The sequence below is a fragment of the Zeugodacus cucurbitae genome, chromosome 6, assembly GCF_028554725.1.
Source record: "Zeugodacus cucurbitae isolate PBARC_wt_2022May chromosome 6, idZeuCucr1.2, whole genome shotgun sequence".
NCBI classification, from domain to species: Eukaryota; Metazoa; Arthropoda; class Insecta; order Diptera; family Tephritidae; genus Zeugodacus; species Zeugodacus cucurbitae.
In genome coordinates, this window is record NC_071671.1 from 29,090,051 (window position 1) to 29,107,575 (window position 17,525).

Below are 17,525 nucleotides of genomic sequence, written 5' to 3' on the forward strand. Positions count from 1 at the left end.
TGAAAAAGCTTCGCCACTATTTGTATAGAATAAAAAATATAAACATTTTTACCGACCATCAGTCGCTCATATTCGCAATGTCTGAAAAAAACACAAATGCGAAAATGAAAAGATGGCGAGCGTTCATAGAAGAGTTTGCACCTAGTTTTCATTTTAAGCCGGGAAAAGACAACAAAGTCGCCGATGCGCTTTCTAGACAATTCTGCAACAATTTAAGTGAAGCACCTTCAAATGAAACTATGCACAGTGAAGAATCCTTAAGTAGCGTTATCAAAACTGTCAATTGTCCTATTAACCAATTTAGAAACCAGTTAATGATTTCTAAGTCTAATTCTTTTAGCCAAAATACAAAAATCCTTTTTAAACTGATACGTCACACAATCACTTTCGATACTCTTAAAAATCTTATTGAATGCCTAAAATACATATCAATCCTAACGTTACCAACGGAATTTTTACGATCTCCATACTCTAGCACAAACACAAAATGAAATAATATCGGCTTTTCCTGGCATTAAATTTATTCACACTCAGCTTCTCTTAATTGATATCGATGGAGCACAATCGAGCTCACCGAGGCTTACACGAAAACTATCGCCAGATTTCTAGTGAATACTATTTTCCAAACATAAAAAAATTATTGAAATCAACAATAGCAAATTGATAGACCGTCATCTTTCACAACTGTCAGGAGGAAAAGTTAAGATTCATAAGGAAAAAATTATCTGAAACTCAAGAAAAAACTCTGCAAAGAATCATTCAAGGGAAAACTGCTAAAACATATACCCGTGGAGAAAAGGTTTTCATAAGGCGAAACAAAAGACTTGGAAATAAATTTGATAAGGTGTTTGTTGAAAAGATAATCGAAAAAGATCTTAGCACGACAGTTCTAATGAATGGCACGAAAATTCATAAAAGTCCTCTTCGTTAGAAATAAAATGTTGTTGTTTCCTATATCATCTCTTACAAAAACAAACTAAATACAAAAAATCACAAAGTTATAAAAATTAAAAATCCGCGACGTTGAATTAATCGAGGGATATGTATGTACGTGCATAAATAAACCACTTGCTAATTTTTTAAATTATCACCATAGTCTTTATGTCAAAATTTAATTATTGTTTATTTTAATATGAATTTGTTTAGTTTTTTTTAACATTTATATTACCTTAACCTTAACGTAATTATACCTAACAAAAATTAAGCTAAAAGTTTTGTAAAGCTTAAGCCAAGCAATTATGTCGCCCCTTCAACATATGTTCAACAAAATTCTAATGTAAGAAATGCAGTACTTCACCGAATCGAGGACGCTTCGAGATTTAAGAGGGGAATAGTTAACAAATTTAACTAACATAAGATAAATTGGTCAGCTAACATAACATAAACTGCTACTAATGCTACGCAAGTTCATGCTGAGCTCTTCATGCTGTAATGATTGCTACGTTCATTTGCATATCAATATCTACTCTTTATCATTATTATCACCAACTAGAGCGCATAGCAACTGAGTAACTCTTTGATGGGTGACATTCGAAAAGTCATGTAAAAAAACCCTGAAGTGTTACGGTACCATTAGAAGTTGTAGTTGCAGTCATAAAGGTGCTCACAGCAAGATCACCTGAGGAGTAAGATCATATAGCAACAGCGAGAGTTTACCTCGTATAAAGGGAGCCATTAATTACTTGTTGCTGCACCAACACAGAAATGCAGAGAAATATATGCTTTGGCTTAGTTAGGGCAGATGTAATGTAGAAGTGAAACTGTGAACATCAAGAATAAATAATTGGAATATAAATGACAACTTGTTTAACTTACATGTTATAAAAATTAATATTTATTATCAAATATAACAATTAAAACTTTCTTCTTGAGTCTTTTTGCTTGAGATCTAAACTGTTTTCGTCGAGGAGATTTCTTATTGCTGCCCTGCAGACATCAATTACATGTTAAAATCTATAATTTTTAATTACATTTGGTTAAAAAACTAACTGACTTCTTCACTTGATGCTAAGCTTCGCTGGAAACAGCATGTCAAGAAAAAAGGGGTGAGCTTGATCTAAAATTTGCCATGTTTTACCATCTAGTCGGTAGACGATCCATGATTTCAATCGAAAACAATCTGTTTATATATAATCAAGTATTAAAGCCAATTTAGGCCTATGGAGCTCAACTATGGGGTTGCTCAAGTCAAAACTGTATTGCTTGCATTCAGCGCTTCCAAAATTAGGTACTAAGAAGTATAGTTAATGCTCCTTGGTATATTAGATTTGCTGACCTTCACCGTGATCTTGGTGTGAATTCAGTAGTAAACGAAATAACCAAACTTGCAAGGACTCACGAAATGAGGCTTATACAGCATATAAATGAAAAGGCATCCAGACTCTTCGGAACTGCTGAGCGAGAAAACCGACTGAAACGTAAGAGGCCCTCAGACGTAGCAAGACAACTGTAGCAGCAACTGAATTTCTCTAACATATAGCTTTTAATTATTATTTTTAACTTATTAGAATTGAATTGTTGTTAGTATTTAATCATTGTATACAAATACAATACAAAACAAGTAAGGAAGGGATAAGTTCGGGTGTAACCGAACATTTTATACTCTCGCAATTTATTTATTTAACTTTATTTATATTATATAATACACAATTTGACCCACATATTCGTCATATATATTGTATAAAGTCCATTGAAAGTTGGAAACCATAATATTAGGTTAGAAGCACCGAGGTCCTCGTGTTCGATATATGGGGCCTTAAAAACCTATGGTCCGATTTCGGCGATTTTTAGAATGGGGCTGCCACACTATTAACATAGTATTTGTGCAAAGTTCTGCACCGATATCTTCACTAGTGCTTACTTTATATACTGTAAAGTAAACGATTCAGATTGTGTTCAAAGTTCTGGTATATAGGAAGTAGGCGTTGTTGTGAAGCGATTTGGCCTATTTTCACAACATATCATTGGGATGTAAGGAAACTATTACAAACCAAGTTTCATGGAAATCGGTCAAGTAGTTCCTGATTAATGTTTTGACCCATAAGTGGGCGACGCCACCCCCATTTTCAATTTTGTGAAAAAATCTGAGTGCAGCTTCCATCTGCCATTTCTTATGTGAAATTTAGCTTTTCTGACGTTTTTCGTTAGTGAGTTACCCACTTTTAGTAATTTTCAACCTAACTGTTGTATGGGATGTGGGCGTGGTTATGATCCGATTTCTTTCATTTTTGGACTGTATTAGGAAGTGGCTAAAAAAACGACTGCAGAAAGTTTGGTTTATATAGCTCTATTGGTTTGCGAGATATGTACAAAAAACTTAGTAGGGGGCGGGGCCACGCCCACTTCCCCAAAAAACTTACATCCAAATATGCCCCTTCATAGTGCGATCCTTCATACCAAATTATATTTCCATAGCTTTATTTACGGCTTAGTTATGGCACTTTATGTGTTTTCGTTTTTCGCCATTTTGTGGGCGTGGCAGTGGTCCGATTTTGCTCATTTTCGAAAGCAACCTTCCTATGGTGCCAAGATATAAGTGTGCCAAGTTTCATCAAGATATCTCAATTTTTACTCAAGTTACAGCTTGCACAGACGGACAGACAGACATTCGGATTTGAACTCCACTCTTCACCCTGATCACTTTGGTATATATAACCCTATATCTAACTCGTTTAGTTTTGGGTGTTACAAACAACCGTTATGTGAACAAAACTATAATACTCTCTTTAGCAACATTTGTTGCGAGAGTATAAAAAAAACTTGATTAGAGGCACTAAATTTTTTCGAAGAAAATGTCGATTAAAAACCAAAGTCTTACCTCACTTTTATCTATGTATATTTCTCGCGAATACCGCATCAATAGTCGTACCTCCTTTTGTGGTAGGATCATTTCATCCATTGATCATAAATTTCTCTCTGAGGAATGCCAGTAATGGTTCAGCTTCTGGCAATGAGAAATTTACATTAAAATCTCCCGCAAGGAGTACCGGTTGTTCGCTATACTCTACTGGTTCTCCGATAATATCTGCAAAAGCTTGCGAACCTGCAGTTGACAACGGTAATAAAGCTTTACCGATGAACAATTTTATATCTCTCGTCGATAAATTTGGTGATATATAAATGGCAATTAGATTAAATTTTTTATTTTTATTATTATGATTATCGCTAGGGTTCATTTTGCATTCTACCGCACACAAATCGCCAATTCTGGTTGATGTTGATATCGTCACATCAGCATCACTCGCGTACGGAGCCTTTATATCTAAATGAGGAGTGAGAATATGACATTTGTCTTGTTCATTGTGATAAATAGCAACACCTGAATTTCTTGTTTCATTTCGTTGAAATCTTACAACGAAATCAAAATTTGGTACGGATACAGGAGGCTCGTTATCGTTCATAAATGTTTCTGATAACATCAAGATGTTTGTCTGTTTAAACACTCTATCTGAGAAATCATCAACATGAGCACGAAGACTTTGACAATTGAATAATATTATTGATAAACATTTTCTTGTGCTAAGAAACTCGAATAATTCTTTTTCTAAGGTGACAATTGGATTTCGGCGTAATTGCTCCCAATGCCATGATAAAATTTTTTCTGTTTGTTCACTGGGATAATGTAAATTTGGTGGTTGACAAACTTACGTGCACGCATATACAAATGTAAGTTTTGTGTTTTTTCAATGACATATAAACATGTACATATGTATGTTTTGTAGTACATTTCTTCTAAAATCTTCGTTGCCCCGACAACGAATGACCGCAAATAGTAATTTTTTTTGTCACAGACTTGTAATTAGTGTCGCGTTTTCGCAGGCAAAGAGGTCCATGTCCCCAACTCATATTCTTATGGATTGTTTTATGTCTTGATTCTTACTAAAATCAATTGTAGTATATTAATATTTGGCATCATATATTAGTAGAATATTTAAAAACATTTAATTATTTATATTTGCTAATAGTAAGTCTCTCTCGACTTACTCTGTAAATTTCGATGTGTCGAAAAATTGATGGCCGCCTGCGCGACGCTACATTGTGTTGTTGGTAGAAAATCGGCTTGTCGTAAATATGTATGAATATGTATTAGCATGCAAACATATCGACATAAATTTTTGGCGATTGTTGTTTTTGTAGAACATTGCTTTTGATTTCTGGTGGTTGACAACCTTACGTGCACGCATATACAAATGTAAGTTTGTGTGTTTGTTCAATGACATATTAACATACATATGTATGTTTATGCATAATGTTGCTGTTGCGCAACAATTATCGCAACTGTTCTGAAGAATAAGAAGTATAACTTCAATAAGAAAAAAATAAAAAAAATTCAGACAAAAAATATTATTTTGTATTTATTCTTAACGATCAATCTCTTGTGATGTCATTTTGATTATAAATTCTTTCACAAATTTTTTGAGGAATGGCATTTCAGACTAAGCTGGTTTAATGATTATAATCTGATTAACTCAATTCTAGTTCCAAATTGTTGTGCATTTACATAAACCTTAGGAGTAAGTTATTCTCGTATCTTATCTTACTTTGTAAGTTCTCATTATTTATTAAGTTAGCCAAGCAAACAGTTTCTAAATTATTGTGTCGTTGAATGAAATGGTATAAAACACCAGTTGTACGTGGCGTAATAGTTTTGTTCTCATTACGGTTGTTTGTGTCACCTAGAACTTAAAGAGTTAGATATCGGGTTATAAATACCAAAATGATCAGGATGAATAGCGTTGAAATCCGGATGTCTGTATGTCCGTGAAAAATAAAAATTGGTACAAAGGATCGCACACTGAAATTTGTATATATAATTATAAATGGGCGGGGCTCCGACAACTTATGGGCCAAAAACCATATCCCAGAAACTACTCAACCGATTTTACCGAAATTCGGTTCAAATCATTTCCTGGACATCCATATTCTATATTTGGAAATGGCAAAATCGGTTTACAACACCGCTTACTTCCTATATACCACAATTCGTTCTCTTTACAATATATAAGATATCGGAACAAAACTTTACACTTTATTCCTAGTGTAGCATTGCCCGTATAAAAATGACCAAATCGGACTATAACTTTTCAAGGCCCCAATTATCGAACATTTGCGACTAACTTTTTCTTCAAAATATCACGCCAATATTTCTTGTATATCGATTAGGGAGGAACATTTCATTCATTCAGGGCATAGATTCCATTGGGAGTGGCCAGGAAGGATTCTTTTTCATAAAACTCAAGCAGCTCACGACTTCCGGTTTTAGGTCAAATATCCATGGCCAGGGCATGCACCTGGAATGTCTGGACTGAACAGCTGATTGATGTCCCCATACGAATAAAGGCTGATATCACTGCTATCCTAGAAGTGCGATTAACGGGACAAGGACGGAACGATATATCAAATTTATTGCGTACCGCGGCAACCGTGACAATTGATCTTCATCAACGACAAAAAAACAGTTGGTACAATAAGAATTTTCGTTTCGCAGTGGATAAAAAACAGACTGCCTACCTCGCAACGTTGCGATTGACCACAACACGCGCGGGGTGGGATAGATATCGAGAGCTGAAGATGAAAGCGAGCCGCATTTGCAGAAGTAAAAAGAAAGAGGCCGAAATGCGTTAGTATGAAAAGCTTGAAAAGCTGGCCGACATGGGTAATACTCGAAAGTTTTATGAAAAGTAGAGGCGATTTACAGAAGGTTTCAAGACCGGAGTATTACCATGTAGGGACCGAGGAGGTAATCTGGTAACGGATGTCCAGGGCATACTGTGTTCATTGACACTTCTCTCACCTGCTGAATGGATCTCAGCAGTGATAGTGCAACACCAGGAGAGGACGAACTCGATTCCCCAATCGATGATGATGGAACTGATGTTAAATTGCCAGGCCATGAATAAATTCGAATAGCAATTATCCTCTTGAAGAACAACAAAGCAACGGGGGCAGATGGATTGCCGGCCGAGCTTTCAAATACGCCGAAGAAGAACTGATAAGGTGCATGCATCAGATTCTTTGCAGAATATGGTCGGACGAAAGCATGCCCGACGATTCAAATCTCCTCAATATCGCATACAAGTTCCTCTCAAGCGAATTGTGTGAAATAATAAAGCCCACCAATAACGAACTGATTGTGTGTATCAATGTGGCTTTAGACCTGGAAAAACCACCATGGATCAGATATTCACCATGCACCAAGTCTTGGAAAAGACCCGAGGGAGAAGAATCGATACACACAACTTTTTCATCGATTTCAAAGCTTCGTTCGATATTACGAAATCTATACTTAAATTGACGTTGAGCAACACCAAAAGCTCCGTCAGGATCGGGAAGGACCTCTTCGAGTCGTTCGACACCAGGGGAGGTTTCAGACAGGGTGACACACTATTGTGCGACGGCAGAGCTATATAGAGAAGGTACAATATTCTATAAGTGTGTACTCGAAATCCAACTGAGAATCACTCTGACCAACATTTGCTACTTTGGACTGAGTAGGCAATTGAGAAGTAATGTCCTCTCTCGACAAACCAAAATCAAACTCTACATATCGCTCATTATTTCCGTCCTAATGTATGGTGCATAAACGTGAACGATGACAACATCCACGTCACTGTTGACAGTCATAACCACGACGTCATATTTAATTTCGTATACCTGGGGACCAGCATCATCAACACCAACATTGTCAGCCTCGAAATCCAACGAAGAATCACTCTTGCCAACAAGTGCTACTTTGGACTGAGTAGGCAATTGAAAAGTAAAATCCTCGCTCGACGAACCAAAATCAAACTCTACCAGTCGCTTATCATTCCCGTCCTGATTTATGGTGCAGACGATGCGTGGACGATGTCAACATCCGATGAGATGACACTAGGATTTTTCGAGGGGAAAATTTTGCACATGGTTTATGGTCCCTTAAACATTGGCAACGGCGAATACCGCGGACGATGGAAAGATGAGCAGTACGAGTTATACGACGACATTGGCATAGTTCAGCGAATAAAAAGACAGCGGCTACGTCATGTTGTCCGAATGGACGAAAACACTCCAGCTCTTAAATTGTTCGATGCAGTACCCGCCGGAGGAAGCCGAGGAAGGGGAAGGCCTCCACTCCGTTGGAAGGACCAGGTAGAGAGCGACCAGGTTGGGATCTCCAACTGAGGCCGAACTGAGAGGGTATGAGAGGAGTGGCGCGCTGTTATCGATTTTGCTATAACCGGCTAAACGGTTTCCACCCCAATCACATCCATACATACTATGTATATATGTTAGTGTACTCTTCTCAGTTTCTTAGCGAGTCGTCGGTGATTCATATTGTTTACAGGCTTTATTAGAATTAAATTGTCAAACAACGGTTTCTAACTGTTGAAGTCAATTACATGTAGGCATGTGTGTTTCTTTATTTGAAATAACATATTGTGTGCATACGGGTGTTTTATTCTTTTGTAACAGATGTAATTTGTTTTTAATTTGATTATTTTTTAAGGAAAAATGCCACGAGCCAGACGAGCAAAAATAGGTCGGCGAACACGTTATGCAAATGATGTGGCATTACTTAGACGAAAACAGACTGCAGATGAACACGCACAAGTTAATGCATCGCAGAGTGAACGTAATGCACGAAATATTATACATATATAGATCTGTTGACCCTGTACATGTACTGAATCTTTCACGGCGATCACGACTACGTCGTGATGTTGTGGCTGAAATGATGCGTGCTGGTTTTAATTAAAACATATATTAGAATGATTTACGCATTATGTACACATTATGATGCGGCTAACTCCTTGAACTCTTGCTGATGAAATAAATGCCTGTTTGAAGTCATCAATTCTTTGGAGATATGTACAAATATTTACACCGAACATTACAATATGATCCAGGTGCCCATGAGTTTTCAAAACAATTGTTAAAAATTGGTTATGGCAAAATACAAATCCAAAGTACCAATGGATTGATCATTATACTGAAACATTTTTATACAATTGCGAAATCGATAGATAAATTGATTGAACGTGTTTTCCGCAGAATTATAGAAATCATCATTGGTTGAGAGAAGACGCCATTTTAGCACTAAAGAACATTAATATCAGTGTCATTTATGTTCAAATTCAATCGAGACTGTCAGGTGTAGTCATGACATTTAAATCACAATTGACAGTGGTATGAATCAATATGGGGCATTGAATTATCCCATTGAATTTGAATCTGAAGGATACTTAAATCTGAAGGATGGTTCTTTGATTATATTATTACGAAATATTAATCCACCAAAACTGTGTAATGGCACTGGATTGGCAGTTATTGCCAAATTTGATTGAAGCTACGATCTTAACTGCTAATTAAAAGGAGAAGTTTATTTGATACCGCGCATTCCTTTGATTCCAACTGATATGCCATTTCAATTCAAACGATAACAATATTATGTGCTTTTATCCTCAAAATGGAAAAACATTAATGTTTATCAAAATGTATTGGATTAGGTTTTAAAACAGCTAGCAATTATTAAAATATTTTTTGTTTGAATAAATGAATTTGATATTAAAATAAAATTGTTTTATTATTTCATTTTATACGTAGCGAAGCACGTACTGGGCCGCTAGTATACTATATATAATGACGTTTGTTTTCTAGCGGAGTTTATTCCGATTATGTGAATTAAATTGTATTCTGCCATGTTCACAAGCATTACATTTACTTATATCCATATATTTACAATGCGTGTTGATAGTGCATCACTTATTATTTGTTAGTATACAACACTTGTATTAAATTGAATTAAAGATAAATAAATTTATGTATGGAAACAATTTAATAAAGTATTAATGGGAAATGTACTGATTACTAATCTCGTACTCGGCGGTTCTCGGCTAATCTAAATTAACCAATCTGTGTAAATAAGGCGATTCAACTAGGACCTACTTTTTATCACAAGCCTACATCTGCTACAAATGGATTGATCGTGAATGCATGTTACAGTATGTATGTATGTATGTGATTGGCGTTAAACCGTTTAGCCGGTTATAGCCAAATCGATGAGATCGCGCCACTCCTATCTTTCCTTCGCAGTTCGGCGCCAGTTGGAGATTCCTACTGTAACCAGGTCGGTCTCCACCTGGTCCCTGCAACGGAGTGGAGGCCTTCCCCTTCCTCGGCTTCCTCCGGCGGGTACTGCATCGAATACTTTCAGAACTGGAGTGTTTTCGTCCATTCGGACAATATGACCTAGCCAGCGTAACCGCTGTCTTTTTATTCGCTGAACTATGTCAATGTTGTCGTATAACTCGTACAGCTCATCGTTCCATCGTCTGCGGTATTCGCCGTTGCGAATGTGTCGTCTCATCTGATGTTGACATCGTCCAAGCTTCTGCACCATAAAGCAGGACGGGATTGATAAGCGACTTGTAGAGTTTGATTTTGGTTCGTCGAGAGAGGCCTTTACTGTTCAATTGCCTACTCAATAATCGCGACATAAAGGCAGCTCCTTTTCGTGCTGTCGAAAGCAGCTTTGAAATCGACAAAAAGGTGGTGTGTGTCAATCCTCTTTTCACGGGTCTTCTCCAACATTAGGCGCATGGTGAATATCTGGTCCATGGTGGACTTTCCAGGTCTAAAGCCACACTGATAAGGTCCAATCAGTTTGTTGACAGTGGGCTTAAGTCTTTCACACAGTAGGCTGGATAAAACCTTATAGGCGATATTTAGGAGGCTTTTCCCACGGTAATTGGCACAGTTTGTGGGATCTCCCTTTGTATGGATTGGGCAGAGCACACTGAGATTCTAATCGTCAGGCATGATTTCATCCGACCATATTTTGCAAAGAAGCTGATGAATGCACATTATCAGTTCTTCGCCGCCGTATTTGAATAGCTCAGCTGATAATCTATCGGCCCCTGCCGATTTGTTGTTCTTCAGGCGGGTAATTGCTATTCGAATTTCTTCATGGTCGGGTAATGGAACATCTGTTCCATCGTCATCGATTGGGGGATCGGGTTCGCCATCTCCTGGTGTTGTACTCTCACTGCCATTCAGCAGGTCGGAGAAGTGTTCCCTCCATAATCCCAGTATCCCCTGGACGTCGGTTACCAGATTACCACCTTGGTCTCTACATGATGATGCTCCGGTCTTGAAACCTTCGCTAAGTCGCTTAATTTTTTCATAAAATTTTCGAGCATTCCCTCTGTCTGCCAGCTTCTCAAGCTCTTCGTACTCACGCATTTCGGCCTCTTTCTTTTTTTTTCTGCAGATGCGTCTCGCTTCCCTCTTCAGCTCTCGGTATCTATCCCATCCCGCACGTGTTGTGGTTGTTTGCAACGTTGCGAGGTAGGCAGTCTGTATTCTCTCCGCTGCGAGACCTGCATTCCTCATCGTACCAGCTGTTTTTTTGACTTTTCCGAAAGCCAAATGGTTTCGGTTGCAGCGGTACGCAGTGAGTTTGAGATACCGTCCCACAGTTCCCTTATACCGAGATGCTGATGAGTGCTCTCAGAGAGCAGGAGTGCAAGTCGAGTAGCCAGCGAAGTCGATCAGCCTCAGGCCGTTTGGCGATGTTTCGTCATGGCTGAATTTTCCGACTGTTGTGCCAAAGACACCTTCTTTACCCACCCTGGCGTTATAATCGTCAAGCACGATTTTGACATCGTGGTGGGGGCAGCGTTCATAGGTGCGTTCTATGGTTGGGGCGTGGGCGTGGTCGCTTTTATGCGGATTGTGGCTAGACGTTCATCCACCGTGGTGAATGTCAGGACTCGGCGACGTAGTCTCTCTCCCACCACAAATCCAACACCAAATTTGCGCTCCTTTATACGGCCGCTGTAGTAGATGTCACAAGGACCCACCTTCTTCCGTCCTTGTCCCGTCCATGGCACTTTTTGGATGGTGATGTCAGCCTTTAGTCGTATGGGGACATCAACCAGCTGTTCAGTCCAGACATTCCAGGTGCATGCCCTCAAATCAAAGGTCCCAAACTCTACGCACAACCGCAGAAGCGCGTTTGCCTTCAAACGGATGTTTGTTAGCTACCCAGAGGATACTTGGTCGAAAACCGGAAGTCGTGAGCTGCTTGAATAATGTGGAGAAGAATCGTTTCTGGCCACTCCCAAGTGAATGACAATCAAAAACTTTCCTCACTTACGTGAACTTCTACACATGATCCCATACAGTATAAGGACCATAAATACTCTTCTCATTTTTCGATGCCTGCTTGCGTTTTCGTCTCTATGGAAGAAAGGCTGACTTTATAGCTTTTTCTCTATCTAGGAATACTCGATACAGATTACTTCGATGGCCATAGTATCGGCAAAAATTATGGATTTCGTCAAGACCTCTAGCAACATATACTTATTAACTAGATTCCACATACATACATTATACATAAATGTACACTTACATTTGTTCCTTCTTGAAATTGAGTTAACATTACAATTATACGAACATTGTATTGTAAAATCATACGCCAAAAATCCATAGTAGTTTCAGATTTGGGTCCTTGTGAAGCAATATATTCTTTTTTTATCTTATAACCCTGTAAATTTTGGATTTTTGAATTTCAGTATATAAGCTGGATATTGCATTTACTTACGTCAATGAAAGAAGCATTAATATAGTCGGAACCTTCGTCATCAACATCTAATAAAACTCGATTTTTATCATCTGAAATTACACAGATACACACGTTAAAATATTACAAATTTAATATTATTTTTAATGTCAAATGAGAACTAAAAATATAAACAAATTGTAAATATGTCAACAATATCTAAATTAATTGTGGCTAAATAAGTTGCACATGAAATCAATCATTACACTGTACAATTATTGGACCAAACTAATTTTTCCGGGAGATTGAGACATATATAAGTAAAAACAAGTAAGGAAGGGCTAAGTTCGGATGTAACCGAACATTTTGTACTCTCGCAATTTATTTATTTAACTTTATTAATATTATACAATACACAATTTGACCCACACATTCGTCATATATATTGTATAAAGTCCATGAAAGTTGGAACCCCTAATATTAGGTTAGAAGTGCCGAGGTCCTCATGTTCGATATATGGGGCCTTGACAACCTATGGTCCGATTACGGTGATTTTTAAAATGGGGCTGCCACACTATAAACGTAGTATTTGTGCAAAGTTCTGCATCGATATCTTCACTAGTGCTTACTTTATATATTGTAAAGTTAACGATTCAGATCGTCTTCAAAGTTCTGGTATATAGGAAATAGGCGTGGTTTGGCCTATTTTCACAACATATCAAAGGGATGTAAGGAAACTATTACAAACCAAGTTTTGTAAAAAAATCTGAGTGTAGCTTCTATCTGCCATTTCCTATGTGAAATTTAGTGTTTCTGACGTTTTTGGTTAGTGAGCTAACCCACTTTTAGTAATTTTCAACCTAACCTTTGTATGGGAGGGGGCGTGGTTATTATCCGATTTCTGTCATTTTTGGACTGTATAAGGAAATGGCTAAAAGAAACGACTGCAGAAAGTTTGGTTTACATAGCTCTATTGGTTTGCGAGATATATACAACAAACCTATTTGGGGGCGGGGCCACGCCCACTTCCCCAAAAAAATTACATCCAAATATGCCTCTTCATAGTGCGATCCTTCATACCAAATTTTATTTCCATAGCTTTATTTATGGCTTTCGAACTTAACCTTCTTATGGTGCCAAGAAACACGTGTTCCAAGTCTCATTAAGATATCTTAATTTTTACTCAAGTTATCGCTTGCACGGACAGACGGACAGATGGACAGACGGACGGACGGACAGACATCCAGATTTCAAATCCACTCATCACCCGGATCATTTGTGTATATATAACCCCATATCTAACTCTTATATTTCTTGGTGACACAAACAACCTTTCGAAAATGGGCAAAATCGGTCTAATGCCACGCCCACAAAATGGCGGAAACCGAAAACCTATACAGTGTCATAACTAAGCCATAAATAAAGTTATGAAAATAAAATTTGGAACATAGGATCCCATTAGGGAGGGGCACATTTGGATGTAATTTATTTGGGGAGGTGGCCGCGGTCCCGCCCTCAAATTGGTTTTTTGTACATATCTCGGAAACCAATAGAGCTATATAAACCAAACTTTTTGCAGTCGTTTTGTTTAGCCACTTCTTAGTATGTATGTGATTGGCGTTGCAACCGTTTAGCCGGTTATAGCCGAATCGACGATAGTGCGCCACCTCTCTCTCTCCTTCGCAGTTCGGCGCCAGTTGGAGATCCCAAGTTTAATCAGGTCGCGCTCCACCTGGTCCCTCCAACGGAGTGGAGGCCTTCCCCTTCCTTGGCTTCCTCCGGCGGGTGCTGCATCGAACACTTTCAGGGCTGGAGTGTTTTCGTCCATTCGGACAACATGACCTAGCCAGCGTAGCCGCTGTCTTTTTATTCGCTGAACTATGTCAATGTCGTCGTATAACTCGTACAGCTCATCGTTCCATCGTCTGCGGTATTCGCCGTTGCCAATGTTCTGAGGACCATAAATCTTACGCAAAATTTTCCTCTCGAAAACTCCTAGTGTCGTCTCATCTGATGTTGACATCGTCCAAGCTTCTGCACCGTAAAGCAGGACGGGAATGATAAGCGACTTGTAGAGCTTGATTTTGGTTCGTCGAGAGAGGACTTTACGGTTCAATTGCCTACTCAGTCCAAAGTAGCACCTGTTGGCAAGAGTTATTCTGCGCTGGATTTCGAGGCCGACATTGTTCGTGTTGTTGATGCTGGTTCACAGGTATACGAAATTATCTACGACCTCGAAGTTATGACTGTCAACAGTGACGTGGGAGCCAAGACGCGAATGCGCCGACTGTTTGCTTGATGACAGGAGATATTTCGTCTTGTCCTCATTCACCTCCAGACCCATTCGCTTCGCTTCCTTATCCATGCGGGAAAAAGCAGAACAAACGGCGCGGTTGTTGCTTCCGATGATATCAATATCATCGGTGTACGCCAGGAGCTGTACACTCTTGTAGAAGATTGTACCTTCTCGGTTTAGCTCTGCAGCTCTTATAATTTTTTCCAGCATCAGGTTAAAGAAGTCGCACGATAGTGAGTCACCTTGTCTGAAACCTCGTTTGGTATCGAACGGTTCGGAGAGGTCCTTCCCAATCATGACGGAGCTTTTGGTGTTGCTCAACGTCAATTTACACAGCCGTATTAGTTTTGCGGGGATACCAAATTCAGACATCGCGGCATAAAGGCAACTCCTTTTCGTACTGTCGAAAGCAGCTTTAAAGTCGACAAAGAGGTGGTGTGTGTTGATCCTACTTTCACGGGTCTTCACCAAAAATTAGCGCATAGGGAATATCTGGTCTGTTGATGATTTTCCAGGTCTAAAGCCACACTGATAAGGTCCAATCAGTTTGTTGACGGTGGGCTTTAGTCTTTCACACAATACGCTCGACAGAACCTTATACGCGATGTTGAGGAGGCTTATCCCACGGTAATTGGCGCAAATTGTGGGGTCTCCCTTTTGGTGTATTGGGCAGAGCACACTGAGATTCCAATCGTCAGGCATGCTTCCTTCCGACCATATTCTGCAAAGAAGCTGATGCATGCACCTTATCAGTTCTTCGCCGCCGTATTTGAATAGCTCTGCCGGTAATCTATCGGCCCCCGCTGCTTTGATGTTTTTCAAGCGGGTAATTGCTATTCGAATTTCTTCATGGTCGGGTAATGGAACATCTGTTCCATCGTCATCGATTGGGGGATCGGGTTCGCCATTTCCGGGTGTTGTACTCTCACTGCCATTCAGCAGGTCGGAGAAGTGTTCCCTCCATAATCCCAGTACGCCCTGGACATCGGTTACTAGATTACCACCTTGGTCTCTACATGAGGATGCTCCGGTCTTGAAACCTTCGTTAAGTCGCTTAATTTTTTCATAAAATTTTCGAACATTCCCTCTGTCTGCCACCTCCTCAAGCTCTTCGTACTCACGCATTTCGGCCTCTTCCTTTTTTGTCTGCAGATGCGTCTCGCTTCCCTCTTCAGCTCTCGGTATCTATCCCATCCCGCACGTGTTGTGGTCGTTTGCAACGTTGCGAGGTAGGCAGTCTGTTTTCTCTCCGCTGCGAGACGGTACTCCTCATCGTACCAGCTTGTTTTTTGTCGTTGCCGAAAACCAATTGTTTCGGCTGCAGCGGTACGCAGTGAGTTGGAGATGCCGTTCCACAGTTCCCTTATACCGAGATGCTGATGAGTGCTCTCAGAGAGCAGGAGTGCAAGTCGAGTAGAGTATTTCGTGGCTGTCTGTTGCGATTGCAGCATTTCGACGTCGAACCTTCCTTGTGTTTGTTGACGGGCATTCTTTGCTGCACAGAGGCGGGTGCGTAATTTCGCTGCAACCAGATAATGGTCCGAGTCTATATTTTGTCCTCGGAGCGTACGCACGTCTAAAACACAGGAGACATATCTTCCGTCTATCACAACGTGATCGATTTGATTACGCGTGTTTCGATCAGGAGACAGCCAATTAGCTTGATGTGTTTTCTTATGCTGGAATCTGGTACTACAGACGACCATATTTCGGGCCCCAGCGAAGTCGATCAGCCTCAGGCCGTTTGGCGATGTTTCGTCATGGAGGCTGAATTTTCCGACTGTTGTGCCAAAGACACCTTCTTTACCCACCCTGGCGTTAAAATCGCAAAGCACGGGGGCAGCGCTCATAGGTGCGTTCTAGGCGCTCATAAAAGGTATCTTTGATCACTTCGTCCTTCTCTTCCGTCGGGGCGTGGGCGCAAATCAGCGATATGTTGAAGAACCTCGCTTTGATGCGGATTGTGGCTAGACGTTCATCCACCGGGGTGAATGCCAGGATTCTGCGACGGAGTCTCTCTACCACCATAAATCCAACACCAAATTTGCGCTCCTTTATTTGGCCGCTGTAGTATATGTCACTAGGACCCACCTTCTTCAGTCCTTGTCCCGTCCATCGCACTTCTTGGATGGCGGTGATGTCAGCCTTGAGTCGTATGAGGACATCAACCAGCTGGGCAGAGGTACCTTCCCAATTAAGGGTCCGGACATTCCAGGTGCATGCCCTTATAAGTACACTTCTTAGTGCAGTCCAAAAATTAAAGAAATCGGATAATAACCACGCCCACCTCCCATAAAAAGGTTAGGTTGAAAAATACTAAAAGTGGGTTAACTCACTAACGAAAAACGGCAGAATCACTAAATTTTACATAAGAAATGGCAGATGAAAGCTTCACTCAGATTTTTTTACAAAATGGAAAGTGGGCGTGGCGTCGCCCACTTATGGGTCAAAAACCATATCTCAGGAACTACTCGACCGATTTCAATGAAACTTTGTTTGTAATAGTTTCCTTACATCTCAATGATATGTCGTGAAAATAGGCCAAATCGGTTCACAACCACGCCTACTTCCTTTATACCAGAACTTTGAAGTGGATCTGAATCGTTTACATTACAATATATTAAGTAAACACTAGTGAAGATATCGGTGCAGAACTTTGCACAAATACTATGTTTATAGTGTGGCAGC

The 17,525-nt window shown here is 39.7% G+C and overlaps 1 protein-coding gene across 26 annotated transcripts in view; it reads right to left on the minus strand.

Annotated features, from left to right (window-relative positions):
• Ptprq_4 (phosphatidylinositol phosphatase PTPRQ) overlaps positions 1-17,525 on the minus strand; it is a 474,745-nt gene that overhangs the window by 15,130 nt on the left and 442,090 nt on the right. For all 26 annotated transcript variants that reach the window (XM_054235185.1, XM_054235183.1, XM_054235189.1 and 23 more), the window contains 2 exons: positions 12,584-12,654; positions 12,392-12,526 (listed from right to left, as the gene is read on the minus strand). In XM_054235185.1, the coding sequence (XP_054091160.1) occupies positions 12,392-12,526; positions 12,584-12,654 (206 nt within the window). The remainder of the gene's footprint in view (positions 1-12,391; positions 12,527-12,583; positions 12,655-17,525) is intronic.